This window comes from Myotis myotis, unplaced genomic scaffold, assembly GCF_014108235.1.
Source record: "Myotis myotis isolate mMyoMyo1 unplaced genomic scaffold, mMyoMyo1.p scaffold_m19_p_20, whole genome shotgun sequence".
In the NCBI taxonomy this organism is placed as follows: Eukaryota; Metazoa; Chordata; class Mammalia; order Chiroptera; family Vespertilionidae; genus Myotis; species Myotis myotis.
The window spans coordinates 13,937,790-13,965,370 of record NW_023416325.1 but is presented as its reverse complement, the minus strand read 5'-3'; the positions used below and the strand labels follow the sequence as shown (position 1 = coordinate 13,965,370).

Below are 27,581 nucleotides of genomic sequence, written 5' to 3'. Positions count from 1 at the left end.
GAAATCGAACCCTGACCTTCTGGTTCATAGGTCGACCTACACTCAACCACTGAGCCAGGCTTGGTCCTCCCTTTTCTAACAGGATATAGATACCTATAAACTAAGATAGCTTTTAGGGTATAAAAATAATAAAAGAAAACACAGGGACAGAAAGCAGATGGGGGTTGCCTAGGATTGGGGTGGAAGTGGGGCGGTGACAGTGAGCAGGAACAAAAGACTCTGAGGTGTTGGAATGTTCTAGAATAGACTAAAATTTATTGAACCATCCTCTTACAACCAGCGAAGAATGTGGTATGTAAAATATAGGCCTCAATAAAGCTGGTTAAAAACCCATTAAGGAGACATAAGCATCCGGTCCACACCCCCGTCAGGCAGCAGAGAGCTGCAGGTGGGGTTGCAGGTGGGGACGCAGGCGGGGACACAGGTGGGGACACAGGTGGGGACGCAGGTGGGGATGCAGGCGGGGATGCAGGCGGGGACACAGGTGGGGACACAGGTGGGGACGCAGGTGGGGACGCAGGTGGGGTTGCAGGCGGGGATGCAGGCGGGGACACAGGTGGGGACACAGGTGGGGACGCAGGTGGGGTTGCAGGCGGGGATGCAGGTGGGGTTGCAGGCAGGGACGCAGGCGGGGACACAGGTGGGGTTGCAGGTGGGGATGCAGGTGGGGTTGCAGGCAGGGACGCAGGCGGGGACACAGGCGGGGACGCAGGTGGGGTTGCAGGCGGGGACACAGGTGGGGACACAGGTGGGGACTCAGGTGGGGATGCAGGCGGGGTTGCAGGTGGGGACACAGGTGGGGACGCAGGTGGGGACGCAGGTGGGGTTGCAGGCGGGGATGCAGGCGGGGATGCAGGTGGGGACATAGGCGGGGACACAGGTGGGGACGCAGGCGGGGACGCAGGTGGGTTTGCAGATGGGGATGCAGGTGGGGATGCAGGTGGGGACGCAGGCGGGGACACAGGTGGGGTTGCAGGTGGGGATGCAGGTGGGGATGCAGGTGGGGATGCAGGCGGGGACACAGGTGGGGACTCAGGTGGGGATGCAGGCGGGGTTGCAGGTGGGGACACAGGTGGGGACACAGGTGGGGACGCAGGCGGGGACACAGGTGGGGACGCAGGCGGGGACGCAGGTGGGTTTGCAGATGGGTTTGCAGGCAGGGACGCAGGCGGGGACACAGGCGGGACGCAGGTGGGGACACAGGCGGGGACACAGGTGGGGACACAGGCGGGACGCAGGTGGGGACACAGGCGGGGACACAGGTGGGGACACAGGCGGGACGCAGGTGGGGACACAGGCGGGGACACAGGCGGGGACACAGGCGGGACGCAGGTGGGGATGCAGGCGGGGTTGCAGGTGGGGACACAGGTGGGGACACAGGTGGGGATGCAGGTGGGGTTGCAGGCGGGGACGCAGGTGGGGTTGCAGGTGGGGACGCAGGTGGGGTTGCAGGCGGGGATGCAGGTGGGGAAGCAGGTGGGGACATAGGCGGGGACACAGGTGGGGACGCAGGCGGGGACACAGGTGGGGACTCAGGTGGGGATGCAGGCGGGGACGCAGGTGGGGTTGCAGGCGGGGACGCAGGTGGGGTTGCAGGCGGGGATGCAGGTGGGGACGCAGGTGGGGACATAGGCGGGGACACAGGTGGGGACGCAGGCGGGGACGCAGGTGGGTTTGCAGGCAGGGACGCAGGCGGGGACGCAGGCGGGGATGCAGGTGGGGACATAGGCGGGGACACAGGTGGGGACGCAGGCAGGGACGCAGGTGGGGACGCAGGCGGGACGCAGGTGGGACACAGGTGGGGAGGAGGGCGGCCGGCGCCAGGCTCACCGGTGTCGTGGATGAACCTCTCGATCTTGGACTGCATGCCCCAGTAGCGGAACTCCACCTTGCACAGCTTGTAGGCGCACATGATGGGGAACACCTGCTGCTTGTACTCCTGGATCCAGTTGTCCGACAGGGGCCCCCGCTGGGTCTTGATGGAGTGGAACAGCTTGGGGTCCTCTTCCGTCCTATACTCGTTGGGGGGCACGGGATCCTTGACGATGTCGATGAAGTCTGCGGGTGATCCTCAGAATGAGTGGTCACTTCCACCCTGACCTCCACCCTCCCCCGTCCCGTCTCCTCCCCGTGTCCCTGCCGCCCCTGAAGCCTTGCGGGCGCTGGGCCTCGGGGGACCAGAGTGAGGATGCTGCTCGGGGCCACTCTGGCCTCGGGCTCTCCTGACGGCGAGGCCTATGGCTCTCCTTGTGGCCTTTTCAAGTCCTTTCAGCAACCCCCACGCATCGTGTGCATTCTACCAATTACCGGAGACGCACAGGGGGTGTGGGAGGGGGTGCGGGTGGGTAGAGAGGCAGCCAGGTAAAGCTTCCCGAAAGGGGCCTTTCAGCCACAGGAGCCCTGGGAGGCTGAGACTGTCCCAGCAGCACTGATTGACCGAGGGGGGTGGGCACTAGGGGGTCCCCGTGGGGAGAGGTGAGGAGGGCGCGGTTGGATCTGCAGCATTACTGGCCAGGCTAAGTGCGTGGGTGGTGCCCTGGGGCACAGGTGGCACTATATACAGTCTGAAGGCAGGGGGGCCCATAGAAACCTGCCCAGACCGAAGGGAGGAGACAGGAGGAGCCAATTCAAGGACCCAGGATAGTCCTGACAGGAGGTAGCAGGTGCCACAGGCTGGGCATCGGGGTAATGGGACTGGGGGCTGGAGGGTGATAAGAGCAATGGCAGTGACTCTGGGAAGGGACAAGAGCCATGCTGCCTGTCACCTGCCTCAGAACCACCGATTTGCTGGCTCCTAAGGCTCGTGGGTTAGCAGGGCCGGGACACAGGTGCTGAGAGGGGCCGGGACAGGGTGTGTGGCTCAGAGGCGTGTGGGGAGGATGGCATGCGGGGGGCTCTGCCCCAGTGAGGCCCGGGCTGTCTCATCTCCCTGGCACGTGGGCACCGGGTCTGGGCTGTGGGTTGCAGATGCAGACGTGAGCTCCACCAGAAGCAGTGGGGGGCCGGAGCACCAAATGCTACAGCATAGGGGCTGGGGGAAGGGAATGAAAGTCCGGTCTGGCCGGCGTGGCTCGGTGGCTGAGCGTTGACCTATGAACCAGGAGGTCACGGTTCGATTCCCAGTCAGGGCTCATGCCTGGGTTTCTGGCTCAATCTCCAGTGTGGGGCGTGCAGGAGGCAGCCAATCAATGATTCTCTCTCATCACTGATGTTTCTATCTCTCTCTCCCTCTCCCTTCCTCTCTGAAATAAATTTTAAAAATTATATATATATATAAAAAATATTTTGTAAAAAACAAATAAAAAACCTCCTGCCTGGATCAGACCGTATGCCCAGCCGGCTCGGGCAGAAAGGCCACAAGGGGATGCTGGAAGCAGGGGCCATGCAGGGGCCTGTGGAGGGAGCCCGCGGAGCTGCCAGAGGGCCTGCGTCGTGCTGGGGCCTTCCCTCCTGTTATGGGTGTTTCTGGGTAGAATGCGCACCCCCCCCCAAGTTCATGTGTTAGAGTCCTGACCCCCAGGAGCTCAGAATATGGCCTTATTTGGACACAGGGCCTCCAAAGATGTAATCAAATGAAAATGAGGTCATAAGGGTGGCCCTGATCCAACATGACTAGTGTCCTTATAAAAAAGGGGACATTTGGACCTGACTCGCCGCCGCGGGGAGAACGCCTGGCAGAGATGACGACGGAGATTGGGGTGATGCGTTTACAAGCAGGAACACCAAGGTCCGACAGCAGGAGAGAGGCCTGGCACAGAGCCTTCCTCGCTGGCCCCGGAGGCACCCAGCCCGGGCACACCTCGACCTTGGGCTCCTGGCCTCCAGGACTCTGAAGCAGTCAACTTCCGGTGTAAGCCGCGCCCCCCTCAACCCCCCGTCTGTGGCACTGTGTTCCAGTAGCCCCAGCAAAGTAACAGCTTCCAGGCCCCAGTGGGGCCCATGGAGGGCTGTTCTCAGGGACAAAGCCCTTCACACCCACGAGAGAGGCGGCCTGGGAGTTCGCTCCTGGGGCGCGAGCAGCCACCTCCGGCCGAGCACCTGCCCGACCCACCTCCACGTGACATGCTCCTGGGCCTGGAACCCGGGGTTCCCGAGTGGTGGCTGCTGAGCTGCGTTGGCCCCACAGATGTATGTTTGGCCAGCGTGAGTTTATTTACAGAGATTTTTCATTAGTTGCCAACATGAAAATTCTGATTTCTGGCCTCTCTTGGGAAAATAGATTTAACCAATGGGGCCCTTCGCTGCGGGGCCCAGTCACCTGGAGGGGAGAGGGGTAGAGGCCGCCTGCCATGAAGGGGACATGGCCCCGCCCCGCCCACTGAGCACACACGGGTGGGGACACCTCGAAGGGAAGGAGGGGCGGGGCTCAGGGTGTAAAAGGCACTAAGCCTCAGTGTACATGTCAGAAAAATGGGGCCAGGAAGGCTACTCTGTCTCCCCTGGTGCCCCCTCCCATGCTTGCTCAAGACCCAGGACAGGAGCCCACGGGCAGGGAACCCCAACACCTCCCCAGCGTGGGAGCGTCATGGTGGACGTTACCGATCACCAGCTGGCTCCTTTCCACGGGCGACAGGCTGAACACGTTGGGGTTTTCTCCGGCATCGGTTTTATAAAAGGTTTCAATGTCGATGGAGAATTTCTCCACGAAAGGGCAAGTGAATCTGTGGGGGAAGAAAAGCACCCATCAGAACCCTAACCCTGCCTCTAACCCTAACCCTAACCCGGGGGTGGAGGGTGTGGGCGTGGGGTGGCCGGGCCAGGGCCTGCCGGACCCACGGGGCAGGAGACCCAGGTGGAAGGAGGCTGGAGTGGTGGACGGGACTCATCTGTCTTGTCCACCTCCTGGACCTTCCCCTCGTCCCAGGGACAGCCCAGGCCAGGCGGGGGCAGGGGTGGGTTTAGGGGAAGAGAGAGATGTGGCAGGAAGCTGCTGAAAGCCCCGTGTCCAGGTCCCCGGGTGTAAGGCGTGGTGCAGACGCAGGTACAACTACCGCAGCCTACTGCTGAGTGGGCAGAAAGGGACAAGCACTCCGAGGCACATGCCACCCCTGCCCGCTGTCCCACAAGGAGTCAGGTCTGGTAACAAGGGAACAGCCCTCTGCTCTCTCTTTTTTAAAATGTTTTTATTGATTTCAGAGAGAGGAAGGGAGAGGGAGAGGGAGAGGGAGAGAGAAACATCAATGATGACAGAGAATCATTGATCGGCTGCCTCCTGCACGCCCCCTACTGGGGACCAAGCCTGCAACCCAGGCATGTGCCCTGACTGGGAATTGAACCCTGACCTCCTAGTTCATGGGTCAACACTCAACCACTGAGCCATACAGGCCGGGCCAGCCCTTCTCTCTTGGCTGGGGTTGAGCTCAGAGGAGGAAAGTGTGTTGGGAGGAGGAACGGCCTCCATGGATCCTCGGGCAAGCTCCGGGCCCTCATCCAGGACGGGGAAGGGAGCCCAGGAGACTCGTGGGAACCCTATCTGCATAGCAGGTGGGCAGCCAGCTCGGCGCACCCTGTCTGGTCGAACCCAGTGGTGCTCGGCTACACTGGGTGAGGTGGGGGCACAGAGTGAAGAACCTCCCACCGGGGGATCTAAAGGAGACCCCAGTTCAACATGGCATGTAGCTGAGGGTCTCGGGGTTGGAGGGAATCTGGGCCATCTGGTCTACCCTCAGGTCATGCTTCTTCCCAGCTGCTGATTGTCCCCAATTCTCAGGTGAACATGAAGGTTTAGTTTGTATTCCCTGAGCTCCCAGATGGCAAGGGGGTCTCAGCTGGACCTTGCTGAACTCATGCCTTCCAGGCCTCCCTCCTTGACACCTGTCTTCTGCCTGTTTCCTGCAGGGAACCCTAGTGGACCTTCAGGGCGCCCCTACCTGGAATAGAGGCTCAGCTCTCCGGAAGCCTGGGGTGCAGGGGCTGAGCCTACCTGGAGGGCTGCTCCCAGGATCTATGCCGCAGGGCACCTCCCTGCTCACCTGGTTCGCGTGTAGGGGTAGGCGTTCCAGGACTCCTCCACCACCCGCAGGGCCGCCTTGGGCAGGATGGAGCGAAACCAGCTGGGAATGTGCCTGCCCACGTGGTACACCTTGTGTGTGTACTGTCCGGAGCCGCCTGGGCCGTCCGTGTATGGCCTGTTCTCCAGGATCTCCACGCCGCTGCCTTCGCCATATGTCTCGTTGCGGCTCTTCTTCTGTGGGGACAAAGGCACCGTCCATGTGTGGGGGCCACAGTGCTCTGCAGAAGGGAGGGGGCTCAGGTGACCAAGCCCCGGAGAGCTGAGTGGGGGGAGGAGCCTACGATAGGCAGATCTATGTAGGAGAGGCAGGAGTCTAGAAGGAAACCCATGTACCTGTATCTGCAAACTATATATATTAATTTTCAACAAGGATGCCAAGACCACTCAATGGGGAAAGAATAGTCTTTTCAAATGGTGCTGGGACAATTGGCTCTCCACATGGACAAGAATGAAGCTGGACCCCTACCTCACACCACACATAAAGATGAACTCAAATGGTTCAAAGACCTAAAATTATAAAAGTTTTAGAAGAAGATAGAGGGGGCAGGTCTTCATCATCTTGGATCTGACAATGGTTTCTTAAACGCAAGCAACCAAAGGTAAAATAGATAAAATGGATTCCATAAAAAATGTAAAACTTTTGTGCCTCACAGGACACTAAGAAGAAAGAGGAAGGCAACCCACTGAATGGGAGAACATTTTTGTAAATAATATATCTGATAAGGGTTGTGTATACAAAACATATTAAAAACGCTTATGACTCAACAACAAAGAAGGAAATAACCCAATTCAAAAATGCACAAAGGGCTTGAATAGTCATTTCTCAAAAAAAAACAAAAAAACAAAAAAACGCAAATGGCCAACAAGCCCATGAGAAGATGCTTCAGCCCTCTAGTCATCAGGGAAATGGCAATCAAATCTACAACGAGATACCCCTTCACGTCCATTAGGATGGCTAAGAAGCCAAACAATTAGCAAGTGTTGGTGAGGATGTGGAGACATTGGAACCGTCATGCACTGCTGGTGGGAACGCAAAATGGTACAGTCGTCGTGGAAAATCGTGCGGCGGCTCCTCAAAAAGGTGGACACAGAGTTCCCACATGGCTCAGCAGTTCCACGCCTACATATACATCCGAGGAAATGAAAACATAGGTCAGCACACGAACTTGGACACCCATGTGCATAGCAGCACCAATCACAACAGCCAGGAGGCGGAACCAACCCAGATCTCCACGAACTGAAAAATGGGTAAACAGCTCTGGTCAGTGTGGTGCACCGAAGGGTCATGGGTTCGATTCCCAGTCAAGGGCACGTACCTGGATTGCAGGTTTGATCCCTGGCCCCGGTCAGGGCATGTGCTGGAGGCAACCAATCGATGTGTCTCTCTCACATCGATGTTTCTCTCTCTCCCCCTCCCTCCCTTCCTGCCACTCACTCTTTCTAAACATCAATGGGAAAAATATCCTCGGGTGAGGATTAACAACAACAACAAAGGATACACAAATTATATCCATACAACGGACTATGATTCACCCATAAAAATGAAACACTGGCACCTGCTACAACGTGGATGAACCTTGAAAACATGATGCTGAGTGAGAAAAGCCGGACACAAAAGGCCACACACTGCGTGATCCTATTTCTACGAAACATCCGGAATGGGCAAACCCACAGAGTCAGGAAGCAGATTATTGGTTGCCCAGGGATGGGGGGCTGGGAACGGAAAATGACTTCTTTTTGAGGAGCTGAAAATGCTCTAAATTGATTGTGGTTTCATAACATAATGAAAACCACTACACTGTACACGGTAAACATGTGACTTGGTTGGTGCGTGACTTCCATCTCAATGAAGCTAGGATACGACAGAACACACACACACACACGCGAAAACCAATCCTGTCTCCTGCTCCCTCTCAGACTTCAGGCAGATCACCTGTGGGGAGTGGGGAGTAGGGAGGGGCCTCGGTGCCCCTGCCTGGGCTAGGTAGGACGCCCGGGTCACCTCTGAGCCTCTCTCGGCACCAACGTCCTGGCCGGTGTTCAAAAGCTCAGGTTTCTGCTTATGCAGAAAACCTCGAGGTTGAGATGCTCGTGACTTTAAGCCCGGCATCTGTTTCCATGGTGACGTGATGGCACCGCCAAGGCTACCTTCGGTCAGCTTCCTGAACAACAGGTGTGCGCATGCTCACACGCACACACCTGTGACCCCTGCCAGCTTTGCGGGCGCAGGCTGGCTGGAGAACCCTGCCCTCTCCCTCCCCGGGGCCTGAGGCCGCACAGGAGGGGCTGAGCCACCTTGGGCCTGGTGCGGGCAAAGCACAGACCCCCAGGAGGCCAGGATCCTTCAGAAACAGGAGGCTCCCGGGTGGGTGGCTAATGAAGGGGGTGGGAAGCCGCAAAGAGCAAGAAGCCCCCCAGGCAGCGCTCCCAGCGCTGTCCAGGGTCCTGGCCAAGTGCTGCCCAGGGCTCGCTGGGAGCTAAGCATTTGCACGGCCTCTTCCAGAAGAGCAGGCTCTCTCCCAGACAGGCCAACTTTTCGTTTGTTTTTAAAACCTTGAACACGTGCCCGGAAGGTGTGGCTCAGTGGATCTATGAACCAGGAGGTCACGGTTGGATTCCCGGTCAAGGCACATGCCCGAGTTATGGTCTCAATCCCCAGTACATCTGTGTCACCCAGCCTTCGGCCCAGGCCGGGCACAGAAAAGTCTGGTGCGTTTAACTTATCTTGTTAACAGCTTTACTGAGGTCTGACTGATTATGTTCACACCCGTGAAACCTGCACACAGTGGAGATAATGGGCTTGTCTGTCTCCCCCATGGTGGATGCAGACCCTGGGAACTCAGGCCCAGATGCAGGTGAGACGAATGTGGGAGCAGGAGGAGTGGGGCTCGGAAGAGGGAGAGGGTGTGAGCAGACCCCGGACCATAGGAGACATCACACGGGAGGCATAAGAATAGAAGTTTCTGTCAGGCCAGTGTGGCTCAGTGGTTGAGCACTGACCTATGAACCGGGAGGTCACAGTTCGATTCCTAGTCAGGGCACATACCCAGTTTGTGAGCTTGATCCACAGTGGGGGGCTGAGGAAGCAGCAATCAATGATTCTTTCTCATTGTTAATGCTTTTATCTCTCTCTCCCTCTCCCGTCCTCTCTGAAATAAATTATATATATAATTTCGTGCACTGGGTGAGGGGGGTCCCTCAGCCCAGCCTGCAACCCTCTCCAATCTGGGACCCTTCGAGGGATGTCTGAATGCCCTATGGTGGGATCGGGGGTAATTGGGCCAGCAGGGGAGAACAGTTAGGGGTGACCAGGCCGGTCGCCCCTAACTGCCCTCCCCTGCAGGCCGGGTCCCCCAAAACAGCCCTCCCCTGCAGGCCGGGTCCCCCACAATGGCCGTCCCCTGCAGGCCTGGTTACCCCTAACTGCCCTCCCCTGCAGGCCGGGTCCCCCAAAATGGCCCTCCCCTGCAGGCCGGGTCCCCCACAATGGCCTTCCCCTGCAGGCCCGGTCCCCCACAATGGCCCTCCCCTGCAGGCCTGGTCACCCCCAACTGCCCTCCCCTGCCAGTCATCTTTGACCACACGGGGGCGGCTATCTTGTGTGTTGGAGTGATGGTCAATTTGCATACGGGTCGTGACTAATTAGCATATCTGGGATAATTAGCATATCCCTCTCTTATTATATAGGGTATATATATATATGAATAGATTATTTTTTTTAATCTCAAAAGAGGGGTGAAGATGGCAGGTGTTTTTGAGGGGCCCAGAGGTAGAGGTGGTTCAATGTTTGAAAGAGCTTTGGATATTCTAGAAGCTGAAAGTCAGTCCCCAGGGGTCTGGAGGCAGCAGGCCACAGAGCCCGGGGTGGGGGCGGCTGTAGTCGGGTGCTCCCCTGGTGTGGGTGGGCATTACGGAGCCGCAGGACAAACAGCAGCTGTGGCGGACCAGCCGGGGCCTCGCACAGGCTGAGCGATTTCCAGGGTACTCGGTGCTGGGGAGGCTGAGAGCCTCTTCCTCCCTCCCTGCTCTCGAGGAATAATTGCGGGGTAAGTGGCTCAAGAGGGAATTGAGTGGCGCTTCTGAAGCAGTTTGGAGCAAACTGCCCCCCAGAGAGGCCGCGTTTGCCTCTGTCCTCTTCCCAGTCAAGCTTCCCGCGCTGGGAGCTGCTCACACTCCAGCAGCCCCATCGAGCTCCTCCTGCGAGGGAGCTGGGGGCTGGGTTCTGCAGGGAGCTCCTAACTAACACCCCAGACCTGGGCTGAAGGGTGGGAGCCACCAAGCAAACCCAGGGGTGTGGTGGCGGCCCTGCCGGCCTGGGCTCCCCTGGCTCCTGTGTGATGATTCTGCGACTGGGCGGGGGGAAGAGGGAGGAGGGAGCAGCATGGCCAGAGGCTGGACCGAGGCATCCACACGCCCAGAGGAGCCCAAAGCTGGGCCCAGAGCAGGTTTATCATCAGACCCTCAACTGGGAAGGAAGCTGTCCGGCTGGGCCAAGGGCTGGGGCACCAAGAGGCTGCCAGGGATGCTGGGATGGGGACTGCACAGAGCTGTGGTCCCATCTGGGCCATGAGCAGTGGGTCCCGTGTTCCAGGATGCTCAGGCACCGAGGAGGGAGGCCGGAGCCGTCTGGGGTGGGGTGGCATTCTCTGGCTCGTCACAGGGAGCTGTCATCCTCACACTCAAGTGCGACTGTCAATCAGCCATGTGGCAGTCACCACTGTTTCGCAGGCGGCCCAGGGGGGGTAAGAAGAGGTGGACCTGGGAGGTGGGAGGCGGGCTGTGGGCCCCCAAGCAAGTCAGTTAACGTCTCTGGGCCTTGCACCTCCCTGTCTGTCGGATGGCTTGCTTTGGACTGAATGTCTGTGCCCCAACCCCTCCGAATGCATGTGCTGAAGCTGGCCCTCCAATGTGATGGTGTGAAGGGGCCAGGCCTTTGGGAGATGATTAGATCATCAGGGTGGCGTCCCCACCAGGGATTAGCGTTCATATAAAAAGAGACCCCATGGGGTGGGGGTAGCTGGGAGGGATTAACTGGGGAATTTATATGCAGATCTGTATAGCCCTTGGACAGAGACAATAACTTGGCGAAGGCCTGGGAGGGGTGGGTAGGGGGTGAAGGGGGTCAATGGGAAAAAAACCACCACCACAACAACAAAGGGGACATCTGTAATACTTTCAACAATAAAGATAAAGTTTAACAAAAAAGACCTCAGAGAGCCCCTCCCCTCTCTGCCATGTAAGACACAGCAGGCAGGTGGCTGTCTGCAAGCCAAGAAGAGAGCCCTCCCCAGACACCCAGCCTGTCAGCACCTTGACCTTGGACTTCCCAGCCTCCAGAATGGTGACAAGTCAAGTCGCTTGTTCCAGCCCCCGAGTCTGGGGTATTTTGTTCCAGCAGCTGAGCTGACTAAACACGAAAATAACATCTGGGATCAGTGAGATGACGGATGTTATATGTCGTGAATACAGCGCTGGCAAGACCATCCATGCCACAGGCATCCCATGGCGCGCCGTGGTGTATCCGGCACCATGCTTGGCAGCCAGACACTTACCAGGAGCCCAGCGGGCAGACACGGTGCGCCGAGGCCACACCGACACCCAGTGCACGGTGCGGAGGGCTGCGTGTGCGCCCGGCGTGGCCGGCCCCGCCCCCGACCCACCTGTATCATGTAGAGCTGGGCGATGCGGTACTCCTCCACGGTCATCGGCAGAGGAATCCGATACTCCTTTATGATCATCTTGGAGTCCACGCCTTCCCGGCGACGGGGAACTGCGTGTTGGGACCTCTAGGCGACGAGGTTCCTTAAAGAACCATGACAGGGCTCACCGAGGACCCTGAGCGGGAGAGAAAGGACAGGTGAGTTGCCTTCTGCAAAGACTGATGGGAACAAGAACACGGAGGAAGGGCGGGGCCTGCACCTGAGGCTGGAGTTCTGGTCCCTGTTCTGCCGTGAGCCCACCATGTGACCTTGAACAAGTCCCCTGCCCCAGCCTCCAGTGTGGCTCAGTTGGTGGGGTGTCATTCTGTGCACCAGGAGGTCGCTGGTTTGATTCCTGGTCAGGGCATATGCCCGGGTTGCAGGCTTGATCCCCAGTAGGGGGCGTGCAGGAGGCAGCCAACTGAAGTTTCTCTCTCTTCAAATCAATAAAAACAAAAAAACGTAAGAAAGAAATCATAGCCTTTGAGTCAGCCAGATCTTTCACCTCCTCCCAAGCTGTGGCCGTGAGCAAATTCCCTAATCTCTTGGATCTTTCATTTCACCTCCCAACCGGCACATAAACGCTCAGCCCAGTTCCGACCAGCACCCGGCTGGCAGTCAGGGTCTGAGCAGGGGCTGGAAGGCAGGCGTCCAGGCCTGTGTGTGGCCCAGCTTCCCGCCTGCACTGCAGACCCCAAACCCCATCAGGGAAACACAGCCGAGCACCCAGGGCACGCACGTCCGTCCGAAGGACACACGGCCCCTTGCCAGGCCCTGGTGGGCACGATGGGGGCCCCTTGCTTTCTTCCTGGTTGAGGCCGAAGCAAGGGGCCCCGGGCAGACTCCAACCCTCAGGAAAGAAGGCGGAGAGGCTGTGTGTCTGCCTGTCCCCCGAGCCTTACTTGCCTGCCCGGCAGCTGAACCCTCAGACAATCTCATTACACTCATTCCGGCAGCCCGGGCGTTCGAGGCAGACACACATTTCATCGTCCCCGCTGAAGTGGGGGGTGGGGGCGCGAGGGGGGGGGCTAGACAGAATGATCTTTCACTGCTCTGCACAGGGCAGCCTTGGGGGCCTGGCACAGGGAGAGGGGGAAAGAAAAAGGAAGTCTTGAGAGGCCTTGCTATGAGGGAAGCCAGGCAAGGACTCTGGGTGACCGGTGCGCACCACAGCCCTGGTCCCTTCCTAGGAGGACAGGGACAGACCCTGGACGGAGCCTCAATTACGGCACCTGGCCCAGGTCTCTAGGAAAGCCGTGGGCTCCCGAAGCCCTGTGTTCACGACCCTACAAAGGACCCCCGTTCACCAGTGTCTTTGAGGAAACAGCAGCCCAGACAACGTCAGAGTGGAGGCCACTGGGCGTGGCCACCAGGGCCGTCCTAGGGGGAGGGATCCACCCTGGGCAAGGTGTGTCTGGAGCCCGGGCCTGGATTTGGGGTGGGGTCACCCTCCTGGGCCTCAGGCAGCCAGCCTGTCCAGCCAGAGCCACAAAGGGAGGAGAGGGCACAGGCCTGCAGCTGACCGAGAAGGTGTGGTGCCATCCACGGAACCAAGGGCAGGAGCCCAAGGTCGTCAGGGACCCTCCGGGCCTCGTAGGGAAAAGGCAACGTCCGCTCAGCTGGCGTGGCTCCGTGGCTAGGCGTGACCTATGAACCAGGAGTCCACGGTTCCACTCCTGTTCCCCACAGGCAGGGGCTGCGGGCTCGATCCCCAGTGTGGGGTGTGCAGGAGGCAGCCCACCAATGATTCTCTCTCATCATTGATGTTTCTATCTCTTTCTCCCTCTCCCTTCTTCTCTGAAGTCAATAAAAAATATATTTAATAAAAAAAATATTTTAAAAAGGAAAAGGCAACGTCCGGGCAGCAGAAACAGCTTCTGGCTCAAAGGGGCGGGTGGCCAGGCTGGAGGGGCTTCGGAGAAGACCCTGGGTGAGTTACCGGGTGTGGCTCGAAGGGGGGGGTGGTGCACGGAGCAGGCAGGAAGGGCAGACAAGTCTTTCCAGCGGAGGCCACAGCGAGACGCCCTACCTGGGAGGGAAGCACGAGAATTGGGGGCACAGAACCGAACTCGAGTTTCCACGATCGGCCGGGGGCCTGACGCCACAGACGGACTGCAGGAGGGAGGCCGTGCGGGGACCACGCAGACGGAACGCGTCCAAACACAACTCGGCTGCGTTCTGCCCATTAGGCCTGGAGCGGCTCCCAGGCGGGCCAGCGGAGCCTGCCCTGGCTTGGCAGTACGGGGGTGGGGGGTGGGGGGCTGCTGGCAGGGAAGCCGGGGCCACACGCAGCTCCTGGGGCCCTGGGGCATCTGGAACGCCCCTACTGCCTTTCTGTGGTCTCTCCTTGGCTTCCTCCACCCCCCGATTCCCAAACCTGCTGGTCCCCAATCAGGGGCCAGAGTGGGTCACAGGAAAAGAACTTCATCTGCTCCCATCCATCTAGGAAATGGGCTCCAGACGTACGGAGGGGCCGCAGGTCCGTGGGAGAGGAAAGGGGCCGTTTTTTGTAGCCCAGGGCCCAGCCGCCAGGCCGGGGGTGGGGCAGGAGAGTGTGTGTATGAAGTTACCCCATCGGCTGCCTCTCTGTCCCCTGAGGGTAAACGCAGAACCAGGCTTACCCCCAGAGAAAGTCTGAGCTGGAAGGAGCTGGGGATCCCTGCCCTCAGAGCAGCTTCACCTTTATCTTCTTTAAAAACATCTATTGTTTATTGATTTCAGAGAGGAAGGTAGAGGGAGAGAGAGAGAGAGAAACATCAGTGATGAGAAAGAATCACTGATCAGCTGCCTCCTGCAGGCCACCCACTGGGGATCGAGCCTGCAACCCGGGCATGTGCCCTGACCTGGAATCAAACCGTGACCTCCTGGTTCATAGAGCGACGCTCAACCACTGAGCCACGCCGGCCGGGCTCACCTTTCTCTTTAAGACAGTGGACGGCTGGGCCCTGAGGACCCCCACTTCAGTCCAAATATCCGTTTATAAAAGAGGAGATGACACCTGGATTTTGCAGGTGTGACGAGCCGGAGGGCTTAGCGCACCCCCACCCCCCGCTGGGAACACCCCAATCCAAACAGCACCAGGGAGGGGGGGGGGCTTTTATCGCTAAGGTGCAGAGAGCAAAGCATCCTGCCCCAGGGCAAAGGATCCCCAAGCCCATCTCCAGGCAAACGCCGCCACCGAGCAGCCAACGTGCTAACGGCAAACTGCTCCGTTAGCTGCTCCTCGGAGCAGAGGCGCCGCCAAGAACAGCGCACCCTCCCTGCCGCGTCCCGGGAACAACCGCCGGCTCCCTGACAGCATCTGTGACTCAAACTGTTCGCAAAGCCAGACGAGCCCCCCCGCCCTCCCCACCGAGAGTGTGTGCAGGGGCACAAGCCCAGACAGACAGAGGCTGTGCCCTGTTACCCACGGCGGCGCGGGGCCCTGATGAGATAGGGGCGTGGGCGGTGGCCCAGGCGACCTTGGAGTGGCCGCTCGCGATTTACCGTTGATCGAACTCGGAGAGGCAGTGCTGGGAAGCAGCGGGGCCAGGCGGGAAGAGAAAGCCGGAGGGGCTGAGTCACTTGACAAAGCCACACAGAGCCACGGGCAGAAGGCATGACAGTCTGCGTTTTCTGGCCTGCGATCCGGGCCTGGTCTACTGCGCCCTGGGGTGAGGGGGTGCAGGTGCCTCAGGCCACCCACATTAGGGCCAAATGCTCTACTCAGAAGGCAGCCAGCAGGCCACGCTGCATCCCGGGCCAAAAGGCCGGGCCAGGGTCCCCAGGGGCGGTGCGCACACGCGTGTGCCCAAGCAAACTCGTGTCTGCACAGCTCTGCCCGGGTCTTGCTCAACCTCAGTGAGCGAGCGAGGAAGCGATCGGCGTGGCCAGGCCTCCCAGGGTGGCCGGAGAACACCACCGCCTGCCTGGAAAGTTTCCCAGGGAACTGGCCCTTCTTTTCAGAATTATTAGCTTCCCTTCAGTGCCCCATAAAAACCCTCCCGCTGATGATGGATGCCAGCCTTGTCCAGGGCGGGAGGGCGGGAGGGAGGGAAAAAAGCACAGAGGAAAAACAAACACTGGTCAGGCTTGGAAAGCTCCGTGGGCATCATGTGGGAGGAGAAGGCACCAGAGGGAGCGGGGCTGCCTGTCCAGCTGCACAGACTGGGCACTGCCCGGCGCCCAGCGGTGACGTTCTCATGGACAACACTAGGACTGGCACTCCCGGGAGCTGGGCAGTGCGGGCAGAGGGCTTTGGGACAATGTTTTCAATAGTCTCAAAGCCCACCCCTCAGGGTCACCTTATCCTAGCATGAGGACCCCTCCCTTCTCAGGAACTGCCCATCGGCAACTCATGGGCAGGAGGGCCTGACCAAGGTCGGACAGGAGTCACGGGGAAGGGCTGGGCATCTCCCGGGGCGTTCTGGGGGCGGGGCAGGAATCTAGCGCTCAGCCTGGGGACCCCAGAGAATCAGGCATCTCTCGTGAGCTGAATCTCAATGATGTCTCCAGCACTCTCTCCCCTTCTCCAAACCACTCTCCATTCCTGCCTCTTGATTGATTGGAGAAAGAGAGAGAGAGAGAGAGAGAGAGAGAGAGAGAGAGAGAGAGAGAGAGACATCAATTCGTTGTTCCACTTATTCATGCATTCATTGGTTGCTTCTTGTATGTGTCTTGACCGGAGATCGAACCCACCACCTTAGTATATGGGGATGACGCTCTAACCAATTGAGCTACCCGGCCAGGGCCCTGCCTCTGTCTGTCGCCAGGTCCGGAACTCCCAGCGATGATCTCTCCACCCTCGGCCTCTGGCTCATCTGTCTCTTTCCTTTCTGGAAATCTCCTTAGACGGAGGCTCGGTGCGCTCCTCGGTGCGTCCCATCCTGTCTGCCGCTGCCCGCCCCCCACCCCCCCACCCCCCATCTCTCCGCCAGGGCTGTGTTCCAGGCGGCCTCTCCTCTGGCTTCCAGTTACTGTCCTCTCTCCAGCTCTGACTATTCTGTGAACATTCTTCTGTGGTTGTTTTTCAAATTTGCTTCATCGCTTTTCCTGCCTTTCTTTGTCCCCATGCAGCGAGCATGGCTGTGGGATCCGCGGCGCCGACACGCTGCCGCACCTGAAGGCCGACGGGCTGGGCTGCCTCTGCCCTCGCGTGCGGCTGGCCCCGCGGGCTCGGGCTGCTGATCTGCGCCTCCGTCCGGTGAGTTATTTTTGACTCCGGACTGCTCGTGTTCTGCGGAGGTTATTTGCAGAAATCCTGGGAGACGCAGCTCAGGGTCTGCTGTTCCTGGGAAGATCTCTCTTTGCTTCCCCGCGAGCCTGGTTCCCACCCCTCTGAGACCCCTCGGGTCCCAGCTCGCGGTCCTCTGGCCACCTTTCTCTGGCCTGTTCTTCCTCCCAGTCGGGGAGCGTGCACTTGCACTTGCTCCCCGGGGCTGCCCTCACCAAGCCCCACCCCCGGGGTGGCTTTATGCAACACACACGGATCCTCTCGAAGTTCTGGGAGCCGGGAGCCCCAATGCGGTGCCTTGGTGAGGTTGGTGCCTTGTGCCATGGCTCTGAGGGGGGCAGGGAGTGGGCGGAGGCAAGTCCTGGTGGCATTTGGATCTGCAGCTCCAGCCGCTGCTGAGCCTGCTGCCCGATCGTCCCTCCTCCCAGGGTGATACGAGTTCCCCGGGAGGGTCCCCTTCTCCTGGGAGCACAGACAGGGCTTCTGTTACTCACAACCCTGGACGCCCTGACTACTTGTAGGACGACGTCCCTTCCTTCGACCTCTGCGTGTCATTCCCTGGCGTTTTTCTCCTCAAGGGCACGAAGATCAATGTCACTCGACCCCAAGATCACACGGCACTGAAAGGTTCCAAATCCAGGAGGTGATGTTCCTTTCGCTCGTCGTCCTGACACCTCACCCTCTACCTTCTGAGACCACGGGCGCCGTGGGGAGGTGATCCGGTCGGGGAAGGACGCGGCTGTGGAGGGCGGACGCGGGTGGCACGAAGCCCAGTGTCCTGGACACACGCCACCCACTCCCACGCGGAGACTTTACCGCGACACACAGGCACTTTCTGCGAATCTAGGGGCTGCCCGGGCTTCTCGCCAACCTGAGTCCGCCTGCCGGGGCCGGAGTCCGCCCGACCTCGAAGGCTTCTCCCGGCAGGAGGCGGGGACGCGCCAACGGGCCCACCTGCCTGCACAGTGCCAGGCGGGCGGGGTGCTAAACAGACACACTCCCTGGGACGAAAATAAAAGCCGGCTCGGTGACATCTTGCCGCAGCTTCGCAGGAACAGCAGGCTCCTGTGTACACACTGTCCCGCGCCCCGCGCCTGTTTGCAAATTCGTCACACACACCAGCCGACGCTGCTCCGAGGGGAGCTCAGGCGACGGGGTCCTCCGGTCACCTTCAAAACCAGACCCGTGCCCTCCAGCAGGCCCCAGGCGGGGACTCCCCCCGCTTCTTGCCAGACTCCTAAGCCCCCCATCTTGCTGCCCTCCCCCACAGAAACACTCAGGCAGGGGGGGAGGGGATGGTGCCGGGGGCTCCCCAGTTGCCTTGTCTACAAGTGTCCCCAATATACTAGAAACATGATGGGGGGTTTTTTGTTGGTTTAAATATATATATATATATATATATATATATATATATATATATATATTATTGATTTTAGAGAGGAAGGGAGAGGGAGAGAGAGAGAGAGAGAAACATCAACGATGAGAGAGAATCATTGATCGGCTGCCTCCTGCACGCCCCACACTGGGGATCGAGCCCGCAACCCGGGCATGTGCTCCGACCAGGAATCTAAGTAGTGGCCTCCCAGTTCATAGGTCGATGCTCAACCACTGAGCCACGCCGGCCGGGCAATAGCACAATGGTTTTAAGACAGACATGCACATTTGTAATATGTCAGTGTAAACTATGCGAAAGCGAAACGGAAAGAAGTGGAGAGGAGGTCGAGAGCGGCACCGTTTAACTACAGGTCACACCCCACCAGCCGCCGTCGCAGCCCCCGCCTCTCTGGGGCTCCTTCCGGAGATGTGAACCCCTCCCCACCGGTGCTCCCAGGTCCACCTGGCTCCTGGGACACTCCTGGTCCCCAGCCCCGTCCAGCTTCCTGTGTCAGCTCTGAGGGTCCCAGGACTGAGTCCCCGATCCCGGCCCTGAGGTCGGGGCGGTGGTGGAGGGTCAGTGGGAAAAGCATCAGGCTGAGCTGGGCCACTTGCCTGTCTCCTAACTCTGGCCTCCGCTGGCCGACCGGGAGGGAGGGCTGACACCTGGACTTGGCGGGAGCTCTCAGGCAGCGCTGGGCCCACGTGGAGGCGCGGGGGCTGAGAGCTCACGCTCACGTTGCCTGGGAGACAAACTCCTCTTCTATTTAGGGCTGTCCCCCAGAGCTCCGTGCCAGCTTCTCCCCCTCCTCCCGCCCCAAAGGCTTCACCTGAGCAGACAGACGTGGGGATGGTGCCCCCCTCCCCCCCGCCGGCCACCACCCCAGAGGGTGCCTTGGCGGGCCTGGGTCAGATCTAATTGCACTGCCCTGCCTCCTCTTCCAGGAAGCCCCCCTGGGTTGACAGAGAAAGGCTCGCAGTCTTTCTGCTCTCTCCAGCCCTGTGTGATGGACAGTGCCCTCCCCGCCGTAGGCCTAGGCCTGGGGATCTGGGTCTCTACACATTCAGCCCAATTAGGGGGTCACCTGCACTTGGCACTTCCCCAGGATTTCATTAAGAATGAGGCCCACGAGGCCCGGCCAGGGTGGCTCAGTGGTTGAGCGTCGACCTATGAACCAGGAGGTCACAGTTCGATTCCCGGTTGGGGCACATGCCTGGGTTGCGGGCTTGACCTCCAGTAGGGGATGTGCAGGAGGCAGCCGATCAATACCGATCGATGATTCTCTCTCATCGTTGATGTTTCTATCTCTCCCTTCCTCTCTGAGATCAATAAAAGTATATATTAGAGAAAAAGAAGAAAGAAGGAGGCCAATGACCAGAGAGTGGAACCCGCCCTAAAGTTTCCCTGTCCCCTGAGCTCCGGCTCTTGGCCTTGCTGGGGACCGGGCAGGTGTGCACTGAAGTCACTGCTCGCCTGGGGCGAGTCGAGCGCTCTCAGCACCGGCTGCTGGGCACAGACGAGGTCGGGGAGGACACAGGCGCTCATGCAGAAGGGACTAAGTGAGAGGCAGGAGCCACCGCGGGAGGTGGGCCCCCGGGAGGCCCTGCAACATGAGGGCTCCTGCTTCCCTCCTCCCTGCCAGGCCGCCCTCCCTGCGCACCTGGCGCCACCTGCTTGCTCCCGCCCAATTCCAGCGTGCTGCTGCGGCTGCAGGCCCAGGAGACGGGTCGCCGTGCCCCCAGGGCCCCCTGGAGAGGCAGCAGGATGCAAGGGCAGGTTTGGGCCCAGCACTTGCCCTGCTCACCTCTCTGTCCTTAGAAAGGAAACGGAAAACCCCGAGGCCCGTGTGCTCATCTGGACAGGGGGGATGTGGATACATACAAGGAGGGGGTCAGGCATGAGTGTGCAGAGCACCCCACGCCGTGCCTGGCAGCGGAGATGTGTTCCAGCGCCTACGGGGATATTAAAAATAGCCAACCGCTGGGTGCTGCCAGGGGCTGGGGGCTGGAGGCGCTGTGGGTGGCATCGCCCCTTCAGCTCCGGGAGCCTCTGGGGAGGGCCACTGGGGCGGGTGGGGGGCAGGTGCTATTTGTACAAAGTAGAGGCCTTCCCCCGGGGCCAGAGGCGTTTAAGAATTCAGAACTCTCCCCACACGTCCGTTCGATGGTAACAGCGCATTTCCCAGCAGCATCCAGTGACCAAATTGGACGTTTCTGCGGTGAAATGTGTGAACGGAGAACACAGAGAGGCTATAGATAGCCTCCCCACTATAAATAGCCTCACCTCGGTTCAGATGCGATTTGGCTGCCAAATGAGTTATGAAAAAGCGTTCGGTTTTCGGAGCTTGCTGGGTGTTGGAAGCGAGGACCGGGGACCGGCCGTGGCCCGTCACGTCAGCGGTTTTCACCGCGGACCCGGAAACAGCCGTGCGTCGGCCCCGGCTCACCCCACAGCCGACACGGTCCAGGTGGGGGTCACACACCCCGCCCCTGACACTCGCCCGCCCTGACCCAGGGCACGCAGCAAGGAGGTCCATCGGTCCCGCAGCCAAACCCAGCAGAGCACGCACAGACACAGACAGCAACGCGTGTGAACGCAACCACACCGGCCGCGGGCACAGAGGCCGGCGGCAGCCCAGCGCTGGGGACGGAGCCCAGCCCTGTGCAGTCCCGGGCCACGGACACCTGCGCAGGGAGACCCGCCCTCACGCCTGCCCAGGCTGCCCCGGACGAGGAGGACGGGACAGGAGTGAGGGCCCTGGAGGGGCAAGGAGAATGCCAGGCAGGTAGGGACAGCAGCCGGCGCTGCCCTTAGGAGTTGGGGTCTTGGGTGCGAGGCCTGACCGCCTCACACAGCTTCGACCCTTCCCTGCGTCTGAATAACCGGTTACTGAGGAGCGTGAGGCCCCTCGCCCCAGGCCCGGAGTGTGGGAAACGCTGACGTCTGAGACGTCGTTTCAATGCACAATATAAAATGGGGGGTGGGGGGGGCGCGGGTGGAAAGGGGCAGCCCCTTCCGTCCCAGAAATGCCCTCCTGCCCCCAGGACTCCCTCCTGAGGCAGGACCTTCCTGGGTCCTGAGCCCGGTCCCCTGTGAGAACGCAGACAGGACGTGGACAGAACCTCCCGCCGCTCTGGCCGCCACCAGCAGCTCCCACGAGAACGGGTTCGGGGTCTGGAGGGAAGAGCCGAGAGCAGAGCAGAGACAGGCTCGCCCTGGAGGAGGCGGCAGGACGTCAAAGGAGGACGCAAGCCTTGAAGCAGGAACGGGTTCCACCCTCCCCTCGGTCTGGGCGAGTTAAGCTCTCAGAGCCTCAGTTCTGTGTGTATAAAAGTAGGTCCCGCCCGGCTGTCGAGGCTCCGGGGTTGAGCGTCGACCTATGAACCAGGAGGTCACGGTTCCATTCCCGGTCAGGGCACAGGCCCCGGTCGTGGGCTCGAACCCCAGCGTGGGGAGTGCAGGAGGCAGCCGATCAACGCTGATGGATGATTCTCTCTCATCATCGATGTTTCTCTCTCCCTCCCTCTCCCTCCCTCTCCGAAAAAAGTTTTAAAAATTATTTTTTAAAAGGAGGTCCCATGCCACTTGGTGTGCACCCCCCAGGGCACCCGGGGGATAAACGAAGAGGCAGTGAGTGTGTCACGTGCCCACAAACAAGACCCAAGAAACGGCAGCACTGCCATCATCATCGAGACGATGACGATGGGGACGATAGCACAGCCCCGCCCACGGGTGTCCCTTTGAGCTGCATCCTCACACTCAAACCAGCCAGGGTTCGGAGAAGTAACCCGGCGGTCCTGTCACCAACCCTCCCACAATCACACAAGGCAGGTCGGCAGACGCGCTGCCCCATCTCCCATTGGAAAACGGAAGCCAAGAGAACAACAGGGCCTTGGTCAAGGTCATCGGGGCCTTGGTCAAGGTCGTCTGGTAAGTCAGTCACAGGGAGGGACCGAGAACCCTTAATTCTGGGGCCAGGGCTACGCCAAACCCATCCCAGCTGGCACCCCGAAGCCGGCAGCCCCGGGCACCCTCTTGGCATTCTCTGGGGTGTCAGGTGGGCCAGGCTGGAGCAGCTCAGGCAGAAGAACTCGAGGGGAGGGCACGGGGAGGGGGTGGCTGGGGTGCGGGGAACTGAGTCATGCTGGAGGCCCCAGCCCACCGCACACAGCCTGGCTCTCCTCTCTCTGGCGGCGAGCCTGGGGCTATTTTGGGAGGCGCTGCACACAGCCTGCCACTTCCCTGCCCGGCTGACGGTCAAAAACAAAACCAGCCCAGCAACAGCCCCGAGCAGGCGAGCAGGCGCTGAGCAGCCCCGCTGAACAGCAGGACGGGGGCAGCCGGGGCGGCAGGGGCAAGCGCAATCCCCCACCTGCACAAAACACAGAGAGGCCGTGAAACAAACAAAACCAGCGGAGGCCGCGAGGCGCCCTGGGAAAGACCCGCTTTAGAGCCAGACAGACCTACGTTCGAATTCACGCTTTTCTGGAGCGAGTCGCCGACCGGCTCCGGGCCTCGGTTAACCTGTGGGTAGGGAGGGGACGACCCGTCCCCCAGGCTGCGGAGGGGTTCAGTGAGACAACCCCGAGGCCCTGGGCTCCCGTACGAAGGGGGAGGCCTGTCCCCGGCCTCACAGACACCTCTGCTGGGCAGCCCCCTCCAGCTCCCGTCCTGGGGGTGCCCCGTGGGGACACAGGGCCGTGGAGGGTCAGAGACTCGCCCGAGGTGCCCAGCAGGTCACGCAGGGCCGGGCTCCAGTCTGGTGTCGGTGTGATTGTGCGGAGACCGAGGTCAGCGTCACACGGAGGTGTGTTCAGGGACACACAGAGACAAAGGCCCGGGCAGGAGCCAAGTGTCGAGGTGACAGCTCTACCACATGCCCCGGGATGAAGTGTGCAGTGAGGCTGGGCAGAGCAGGGGTGGGGTGCCCGGCCCCCCGGGAGGGTTCCTGGGCGAGGTGGGCAGGATGCCCAGCTATAAGACAGGCGAGGGGAGGAGACCCAGCTTCGGAATCCGACAGGGCAGAGGGGCAGAGAAAGGGGTCGGGTTTGCTGACCTGCACCCTCAGGAGCCAGACAGAGGGTGGAGCTGGCGTCTGGGGCTGGCCTTGCCCTATCCCCTAGCCTGCCCTGGGAGGAGGGTCCCTGAGCTCCTTGATGGCTGTCCGATGGGATTGTCCAGCCCTGAGACAAGCAGAGGCTCAGAGCTCTCGGGCAATGTTGCCTGCAACACCAACCGTGCAAGGGCTGCTGGACTACCTCCCAGGACGGGAGGCTCACTACCTACAAGGTCCTGCTAGAACAGCGGTTCTCAACCTGTGGGTCGCGAGCCCTTTGGAGGTCGAACGACCCTTTCACAGGGGTCGCCTAAGACCATCGGAAAACACATACATAATTACATATTGTTTTTGTGATTCATCACTATGCTTTCATTATGTTCAATTTGTAACAATGAAAATACATCCTGCATATCAGATATTTACATGACGACTCATAACAGTAGCAAAATTACAGTTATGAAGTAGCAACGAAAATAATTTTATGGTTGGGGGTCACCACCACATGAGGAACTGTATTAAAGGGTCGCGGCATTAGGAAGGTTGAGAACCACTGTGCTAGAAAGTCCTCCTATGAATGGTCTGCCTCCCAGGGCTCAACCTGGGGTCTTGGTTGGCTCTTCTCCGGGTCCCCTTAAGGTGGGAGTCCCAGTGACACCCTCCTCCAGGGTGGCTGCACCGGCACCCGCCACCTCCTCTGCTCCGGGCACTCGCAGCCTATTAACAGAGGCGAAGCTGCCCTCGCTGACGACAGAGCCTGAGGCTGCACCAGCCCCAGGTCTGTCTCCTGGGACCCGCTGCACCCCGGCCTGCGAGGCAGACCTGCCCTTCCTTCACCTGGGGGCCTTCTGAGTGCCGGGTGTAGAAGGTGGAAGAGCGTCCCCCCAAATTCCCTCCACCTGGAACCTCAGAATGTGACCTTCATTGAAACAGGGTCTGTGCAGGTGTAATTAGCTCAGGCTCTAGAGGCGATCATCCTGGATTTAGGATGGAGCAAGCCCAGTGACGGCGTCCTTATAAGAGGAGCCACACAGAGAGACACGCAGAGGGACGGCCACGTGGAGACCGAGGCAGAGACTGGAGTGACGCAGCCCCGAGAAACCAGGACGTCGGGAGGCAGGACATACCCCGAGCTGACCACCTGGGCCTTACCCAGTGTCCCCTGCAGGGGCGCCTACGGGAGAACAGCCCGCTGGCCGGGAGGGGGACGCCGGCACCCGGGGAGGACGGAGCAAGCCTGTCACCGGGGCCGCAGCCCAGTTAGCTCAGGGAAGTCCGCTATGAAGACACTTGAGGGGAAGTGGTCCCTGGGCATGGAGCCGCCCGGCCTCCCTGCCCCCTCCATGCCCTCCCCACGCCCGGGCAGCCAGCCCAGTCCTGCAGATCCTCGGGGCCCAGCACAGGCAAGCGGCTGGAAGCACTCCCTGGGTGAGGTCCGGTTTAACCCAGGGACTTCGGGTCTCCCTGATGAGAAATGTTTGGCCCCAACCCGACCTCTGCCTCAGCATCCTCTGCCCCCCGCCCCCCTCCACGTCAGAGAACCTTTCCCTGGGGAAGGAGAGCTGACCAAGGCACCTGGAAACGGCAGGACTCCCGGGTCCCTGCAGCTCAGACAGCTCAGATCTACACACCCTGGCGCTCCCCGGCCCTGCTCCCCGGCCCGGCTGTACCAGGGACAAGGCTAGGGGTCGGGGGACGGTGACGCTGCTGCACCGGGATCTCAGAGGCACAGAAATGAGCTGCTTCAATCGTCCAGTGAGCTTATTCTCGGGCAGGCTCCTGGCCCTGCCTCCCCGGCCTCCAGAAGAGAGGAGGCCCAGGTCCCCGTGTTTCACACGTGCTCCCCTCCCCCAGGCACTGGGAAGCCCCCCAGAGAGGAAAAACAATGGCCTGGATCAACCTCTCCCTGCAGGTGGAGGACCAGGACGGCTTGCTGAGGTCACACGGTGGCCAAGACTGGAATCTCCATCTCCTGCCCTGCTGGTGGGGGCGCCTGAAGTCAGGTGACTGAGACCCCTTCGCTCCAAGAGCCCTGCCCCCAGGTACACCTCCTCCCGGGTACACCTGCTCCCGGTTATACCTCCTCCCGGGTACACTTCCTTCCGGGTACACCTTCTCCCAGGTACACCTCCTCCCGGGTACATCTGCTCCCGGGTATACCTCCTCCCAGGTACACCTTCTCCCGGGTACACCTCCTCCCGGGTACACCTTCTCCCGGGTACACCTCCTCCCGGGTACACCTTCTCCTGGGTACACCTTCTCCCTTGGGCGTCCTGTGCCCGGTGGCTCCCCAGGGCCGGCCCGAGCGGTTGCTCCGTAAAGACAGGCTCCTGGCCAATATTTGTTTTAAATGATGGACGTCCACACTCCGCCCCAGAGCAGCCGTCTGACCTTGGACAGTTCACTCAAGTTCTCTGCGTGGAAAGATCCCGGGCCTCTCGCTGACATTTCACGGGGCCACAGGGAGATGCGGCCAAGCAGCCGGACCCCCAGGCGTGAGCTCTGAGCCCGGTGCTAACACGACCCCACGTTTGCACTGTGGGCTGGCAGTGAGCCGAGGGTCCAGGGCAGGACCCAGCCGGGAGACGATGCGTGGACTGGACGGGGCCAGGGAGGCCCCTTGGTGAGGCAGGCGGGTCCCAAAGGCTCCGCCCGCCTCCTCCCCTGCACAGGGCACGGCTGGGGGGGGGGGTTTAATAAATCCTGCCCCAGTGCCAAACTGACACCCCAGAGGCGCACTGGGAGCATCTGGGCCGTCTCTGTCCGTCTCACGCCCTCAGGGGCACACCCGCCCGTGTGGGAGAGCAGAGGAGGAAGCCGGCTGGTTGTGGGGGACGCAGACGCCCCTAAAGGCCAACATGCCCCTTCATGCGTCGGCCCAACCCAGACGGACTGTGGGGGGAGAGCCAGCCCCGGGAATGCCGAGACTGTGCCAACGCTGCAGGGCGGGACGTCACCAGTGCCAGCAGGGCCCCTCCACAGCAGTAAATGGGGGGCAGGGGCAGGGAGACCCACACATAAGTCCTGGCCCCTGCTCTCTTTCTGGGTCCAGGGGGGCCCCTCCTTGACCCCTTGGCCACACCCCGCTCTGACAGCGAGACACGCCCTGAGCCTCACTTTCCCCACCAGCACCCCTGCTGCGTGCCCTTGACGGCTGGCAGAGCCACAGGCAGCTTAGTGATCCTGCCTCCTGACAGGAGGTCCCGCTGGCCCGACACGGCACCGGCTCCCCAGCATCTGGGGATGAGGAGCCGCAGCCGGCCTGGCCCTGAGGCTGGAACAGAAGGGTACGCGGTGGCCACTCAAAACCAGTCCTTTGTTTAAAGTCCTACACTGGACGCGAGCCGTGTGAAGCGACCGCCCTGGCATCTTGCTCTTTCTGAGGCCAGGCGAGGGACCCAGGCTCACGACTGTCAGCCAGCACCCCGAGCGGGAGGACGACCCCATTCCACGCCAGGAAACGCGGGCTCCTGGATTAAGCGACTTCTGCAGGTCCCGTGACTGAGACTCAAACCTGGGTCCTGGGCTGACAAGGTCTGCTTTTCCTGCCACGCCCCAGAGACCCCCCCCACCCCCTCACACACACACACACACACACACACACACACACACACACACCTGTCTCCCATCCCAGGAGCCCAGAGTCCTGGAGAAGGACCCAGCCAGCCATCCAGGGCCCAGAGGGCCCAGCGGGTCACCCGGCAAGGCTTTCGCATGGAGCTCTGGTCCCCGTCCTCGCAGCCTGACAGCCGCTGGCAGTTGCAGGCTGTGCTCGCGCTGTGCCCACGCCTGGAAAGCTGTGAAGTGCTTTGCCAGGCGCCAGGCGAGGTGAGGGCGCCGGGCGAACAAATGTGCTGCACGCACCGTCCCCTCTGTCCCCGGGGGCACCCTCCTTAACCCTGTGGTGCAAACCAGGAGCCTGAGGTTCGGAGAGACCCAGGAATTCTCCGAGGGCTCACGCCGCGGCTGACAGCAGAGGGGGGCGAGGACAAGGTCCAGACCGGCTTTCGCCCTCTGCCCTCCCAAGCGGGTGGGTGCCCTGAGGGTGTGAGACGCCTTCTGTCCTCCCTCCCGCCCCCTGAGCGGCTTCAGGGAGCCATGGGACCTGGTGAGGAACGTGCCTCTCACCGTGGCAATGAGGTGAGGACCCTGAGGCAGAGTGGGCAGCGGCTGCAAGGTCGGGCGGCACAGAGCATGTCGGCTGTTCGGTCCACTCCTTCCCACCA

The 27,581-nt window shown here is 60.6% G+C and overlaps 1 protein-coding gene across 11 annotated transcripts in view; it reads right to left on the bottom strand.

The window, feature by feature from the left end:
• The window catches only part of PITPNM2 (phosphatidylinositol transfer protein membrane associated 2), a 102,940-nt gene that overhangs the window by 23,106 nt on the left and 52,253 nt on the right, over nt 1-27,581 (bottom strand). For 5 of the 11 annotated variants that reach the window (XM_036353609.1, XM_036353616.1, XM_036353615.1 and 2 more), the window contains exons 3-6: nt 11,674-11,849; nt 5,973-6,187; nt 4,540-4,661; nt 1,831-2,058 (exon numbers count right to left, since the gene is read on the bottom strand). In XM_036353609.1, coding sequence (XP_036209502.1) covers nt 1,831-2,058; nt 4,540-4,661; nt 5,973-6,187; nt 11,674-11,751 — 643 coding nt within the window. In that variant the 5' untranslated portion in view covers nt 11,752-11,849. Of the gene's footprint in view, nt 1-1,830; nt 2,059-4,539; nt 4,662-5,972; nt 6,232-11,673; nt 11,850-27,581 lie in introns of those variants that run through there. The other 6 variants (XM_036353611.1, XM_036353610.1, XM_036353612.1 and 3 more) reach the window with 2 other exon arrangements.